This window comes from Tachysurus vachellii, chromosome 2 (assembly GCF_030014155.1).
Source record: "Tachysurus vachellii isolate PV-2020 chromosome 2, HZAU_Pvac_v1, whole genome shotgun sequence".
Classification (NCBI taxonomy): domain Eukaryota; kingdom Metazoa; phylum Chordata; class Actinopteri; order Siluriformes; family Bagridae; genus Tachysurus; species Tachysurus vachellii.
In genome coordinates this window covers 38,933,461-38,938,948 of record NC_083461.1, presented here as the reverse complement: position 1 = coordinate 38,938,948, position 5,488 = coordinate 38,933,461, and the positions used below count along the sequence as shown (strand labels likewise).

Here is a 5,488-nt window from a genome sequence, read left to right as displayed (position 1 = left end):
CCTTGTAGCTCTACATGCATCCCAGATCCCCATTCATAATTATAAAAACTCAAATGCTTTATGGTGCATATTAAAGAGAAACCCACTTTTAGCAACAGAAGTCCCACCCGCAGCCTTCATTCTGTCACCAAACCAAATCCGAGCTTTTTTTTTTTTTAAATACGAATTAAATTCTTCTCTTTGTTTGGGCTCGAACAAACCGGTGCTTCTGTCACGTTTCTAACGAAAATTTCAACTCAAATGTCAATATCAGAGAGTAAACTATTACTTTAAATACAATGCTAATGTGAATGATTTGCTGAACGATTTCAACGCAAATGTGAGATAAAAACAAAGCCGTGTGTGTTGAATTATTCCTTTGTGCTGCGTCTTGGAACAAATGAGTTATTAGTAAATGAATGAGTAAATAATGAAAAAATATTGCACATGCAAGGTTGTCATTTATATTTGAATGTATTCTTATATTGAATTTATTATTATTATTATTATTATTATTATTATTATTATTATTATTATTATTATCCAAAAAGTTTACTTTGTCCTTCCAAAAAAAAAAAAAAAAAAAAAAGTAAATTTGTCCTTTAAACGTCCCTCAGTATCAGGACATGGCGTTTTCCTCGCGCTCTCTGACCCGGGATATTTATTTATGGTTCCTTTTCCGTTCGGTGCCGCGCGCGTCCATCACCTGCTCTTCTCGCGATAGGTGCGCGTCTATATGAAGGGCGCACAGGCCCGCGTGCTCGTCCATTTGAAGGGTCCATCGGCGTGTTGAGAGCTGTGAGTTCGCACACGAAACAAACACACACACACACACACCGGCAACATGGCTGAAGGGGTCATAAGCTTCATGAAGGATTTCCTGGCGGGTGGAGTGGCCGCGGCTATCTCCAAAACAGCTGTGGCACCCATCGAGAGGGTCAAGCTGCTGCTGCAGGTATCCCTGTGTGTGTGTGTGTGTGTGTGAGAGAGAGAGAATTTATCTACTGTAGAAATCTACACACATTATTTCAGGTAGTTTTATTAACTGACTCACTAACAATTCATTTGTGCCAAAAAGATGTTTGGGGGCAAAGTATAAAATCCATCTACCACTTTAAAAGGTTCTTTGGTTTGTGCCTGCAGAGGGACTCTAAAAGTCTACATATTAACCCTGTAACACGTGTAGAAAGCTGGAACTGATTACCATCCAGTGACAAACCCTTTTACTAACTCTGTACATATATGAAACATAATTCGTTATTTTAACACACTTGTTAAGTTCATTCATCTGCATTTGTGTGACTCGTACCTGGCTAGAACATAGTATTTTTTGTACTTCTTGCAAAAATACCCACCTGGAATTTGTCTCTTTCAGGACAAGGGTCATGGACCTAAGGGGTCCTTCCACAAACCGTAGTTTTCACCTTGCAGATTGTCTAATCACAGAATCATTCGTTTCTCATGGTATCAATTGGCCCCGTCGGTGCAGACTTTCAACTGCAAGGCTTTGTGCATAAGTGCACATTGTGGAAGAAAAGGTGGTTAAAGGTTTTGGCAAAAGGCTCACCGTCATTTGATATTGCAAGAAGTTTATTCTGAAATTAGACAACAATTAAAAGATTATACAAAATAAATTTAAACAAAAATACATTTCAATTTAAATACATTTGAACTGAAGTGAATGACATTAACCAGTCCTTTAATCTCTAGATTTCTAGTGATTGCAGTACTTGAGTTATGAACAAGCAAGTCATGGACATGGTGCTGGTAAAACGTGGGTGCATAAAGTGACAATACTTGGGGTGAGTTTAGTCCTAAAAATAGCCTGAGGTTTGAAAACCAATACTCAACCCCTCACATGGCTGTAAATCTCAATGCGGCTGGTGCACATGGTCAGACTAATCTTTCCAATAAGAAAGGTAAAATCTCAATCTATACTGGATCCAAGTTAAATAAACAACCGAAAGATAAAAAGATGATAAAAAGCTTGGAACTCAACTTGTCCATGGCATGTGATATGTCTATGTGATATGTCAGAGGCTACATATATCACTGAGGGAAGATCATTGCTCAACAGTCCAACAACATCCAGTCACTCTGGGGCTTCTGTGCCACCATCTAGGTAGAATTCCTTCACAAACCTGGTCTTGGAGTCTGTTTTTCCTGCTCCAGCACATCCAGTCCAATTAATTATGTAACCGATTCAATAAAGATTAATTTCATAAGATCCAACAGCAGAAACACTTATGTCTAAAGAGATTAAATTACATTTTGAGATTCTCCTAACACCAAATGCTCCTCCTCCAGGTCCAGCATGCCAGCAAACAGATCACTGCCGAGATGCAGTACAAAGGCATCATCGACTGTGTGGTGAGGATTCCCAAGGAGCAGGGCTTCATCAGTTTCTGGCGTGGAAACCTGGCCAATGTGATCCGGTACTTCCCAACTCAGGCTCTCAACTTTGCCTTCAAAGACAAATACAAGAAGCTGTTCCTTGGCGGTGTCGACAAGCACACCCAGTTCTGGCGCTACTTTGCTGGCAATCTGGCATCGGGTGGTGCCGCCGGTGCAACATCACTCTGCTTCGTTTACCCACTGGATTTCGCTAGGACCCGGCTGGCTGCAGATATCGGCAAAGGCGCTGCTGAGAGAGAGTTTACCGGCTTGGGCAACTGTCTTACCAAGATCTTTAAGTCAGATGGCATCAAGGGGCTCTACCTTGGCTTCAATGTGTCCGTCCAGGGCATCATTATCTACAGAGCCGCCTACTTCGGGATCTACGACACCGCTAAAGGTAAAAATATATTGATGTTTGATTACTTCATCAAGGAATAAATATCTTGGCAAAGGATAAAGCAGAAATTTGTTAAATGTGAACTTTCAGGCATGCTGCCAGACCCCAAGAACACACACATCATCATCAGTTGGATGATCGCCCAGACCGTCACTGCCGTGGCTGGCATTATCTCATATCCCTTTGATACTGTCAGACGTCGTATGATGATGCAGTCAGGACGGAAAGGAGGTAAGTTACTCGTAAAACACACTACAATAAGATCTGTGATCAAAAATATCCCTTGCTCCTCATACCGGACTTTAGATCTTAGATCTTTAGTCCTGCTGCAGAACCAAAAGGCTAAAATTGTGACAATTCTTAAACAAATTCTTGAGTTCTGTTTGCTTTAAAATACACATCCGGTCCCTTTTTCCTTCCCCAGCCGACATCATGTACAAGGGCACAGTGGACTGCTGGAAGAAGATCATCAAGGACGAAGGATCTAGGGCTTTCTTCAAGGGTGCCTGGTCGAACGTGCTGAGAGGAATGGGTGGTGCTTTTGTGCTTGTCCTCTACGATGAGATCAAGAAGTACACATAAGTGTTTACACCTCCAGGTCCATCTTACCAAAAAGGAGACCCTCAGTGCTGTGAATGTCTTAAACCAGGCTAGATGTGTGCGAGAATGTGCCGAGTGTCTGAGAGTGAGACGAAGCAGCTACTTCACTGCCCGCTCCTAAACCTGTGTAAATATATTTAACCCCCTAACCTCATCTCTGATTACGACTGTCCTCTCAGGTCCGATTATTCTCGCCACGCAGAGATCGTTTTGCTTTTGTTTATAATATTTGTTCCATTTAGAAGAAGAAAAACCCAAAACACAAGCACCTCTGGGTCCAGAGGGAAGAAGCATGTACATGTACATCAGAAAAATCAACAGTTCTTGTGTTCTTTTAATAAAAATACTCAAATACCATTTAATCTAATTTTGTCTCAGCCTTTCTTTACCTTCTCTTCCTGCATTCTCTTTCTTCATCCCAGTAGGCAAGTGCACTGTACTGTACTGTACTCAATTGGCTGTCAATTTGTTGTCTGACTTTTTTCTTTTACATTTCTGTCATTTAGCAGACACACTTATTCAGAGTGACTTGCAATTTATTTCAATTTATACAACTGAGCAATTGAGGGTTAAGAGCCTTGCTCAGGTGCCCAGCAGTGGCAGCTTGGTGGACCTGGGATTCGAACCCATGACCTTCCAGTCACTTCCCACCACTTCTTTTAGTGTTGCACTAGATGTATAAAGCACTAGCACTAGCGTAGATCAAATTAAATGAAGTTGTCTTGAACAAAATCAGTTCTCTTGGAGGTCTGTAGCTATATTTCTAGACACAGACAAAAGATAATTCTGTTCACTTTCTCTTCATATCTCTCTCTACAAACCTGGATAAATGGTTTTTTAAGGGTTGCAATGGAACTTGAGCTGAACCAGTTACTCTGTATGGCCAAAGGTAACGCATTAACGAGGTAAATCTCAGCACAATCAGCACATTACCACTAAGTGATGAGGGCTGGGATCTGTCCGGACCTGACCAGTTCTTCCACTCCAGGCTTAGCAAGCCATGTCTTTGTCAACTTTGCTTTGTGCAGTGTGGCGTTGTCATGTGCGAACAGGTTTGGTGTTCTTAGGTTCAGTGAAGAGAAATTATAATTCTACAACAAAGACATTGGTTTGGGAAAGAACTACGTGTGTGTGTGTGTGTGTGTGTGTGTGTGTGTGTGTGTGATGGCCAGGTTTCTACAAACCATGTTGTCAAGACGATGCTAACGGTTTACATAAAAATACATTGGCTAGATTAGTACGCTTTAGATGTGAGGAATAATGTGTTTAATTATTATTTTTAATTATTATTATTTATGTTTAATTATTATTTAATAATTGAGCAAATTAATTAAATTTGAACTGCTGTAAATGTAGACGATCGGTTATTTATTTCAACAGTTACAACAGTTACTAGAACCGTCGTTGTGAGTTAAATAATACTGTCAACAGGGATTACAGAAGAACTTAATGAGGGTCACGGGTCATAAAGACAATACAATAAAACACAGGTTGTTGACGGGTCTCTCTCACGGCAGGCATGCGATAACAATGTGGAGGTTAATCGGCAGCAGAAGGTCAGGACTGTCAGTATTGTTACTGTGTGTGTGCGTGTGTGTGTGTGTGTGTGTGTGTGTGTGTGTGTGTGTGTGTGTGTGTGTGTGTAAAAAAAGGCCATACAACAAAGTAAATTTTACATTTTTATTCCAACATACAGATTTGACAATATCAAATATATATATAATTTATATCTACTGATCTTTAAACTTGCACGTAAGCCCACTAATGTTTCAGGCACAAAGAAAGCAAGCATACGTAGCTCTTAGAGGAGCATCTAAACGATCCGTTTAAGTTCTCTGACCTTACTAAGTGCAATGTACAGCAAACTAAAGCTCAAACCTCCTCCGCAAAACAATAAATATTATGAATGGCTGATGTCGATTGTCCTATGTGCGTACTCTGAGAATAAAGTCACGGATGTGTTTTATTGAGCTAAATCTGTCCAGATTGTATATTATAACTTAGTTTATAACATAAATCCAGACACAAACGGTCATAGTGGTATAAAGTGTGATGGGTCGTATATCAAAATGTTATAACAGTTTGTTCTATTAAGATACGCCAGTAAACAAATAG

The 5,488-nt window shown here is 40.3% G+C and overlaps 2 protein-coding genes across 2 annotated transcripts in view; one reads left to right on the top strand and one right to left on the bottom strand.

The window, feature by feature from the left end:
- Nucleotides 1-666: 666 nt before the first annotated feature.
- slc25a4 (solute carrier family 25 member 4) lies at nt 667-3,740 on the top strand. The gene is made up of 4 exons (XM_060864648.1): nt 667-934; nt 2,287-2,773; nt 2,864-3,004; nt 3,198-3,740. Exons 1-4 carry the CDS (start codon nt 824-826, stop codon nt 3,353-3,355), a joined length of 897 nt encoding a protein of 298 aa, XP_060720631.1. The 5' UTR covers nt 667-823; the 3' UTR covers nt 3,356-3,740.
- Nucleotides 3,741-5,039: 1,299 nt separating this feature from the next.
- The window catches only part of cfap97 (cilia and flagella associated protein 97), a 9,087-nt gene continuing 8,638 nt past the window's right edge, over nt 5,040-5,488 (bottom strand). The window contains exon 5 of the mRNA XM_060864642.1: nt 5,040-5,488. This exon is cut by the window's right edge and continues 550 nt beyond it. The gene's annotated coding sequence lies outside the window, so the exon portion shown is untranslated.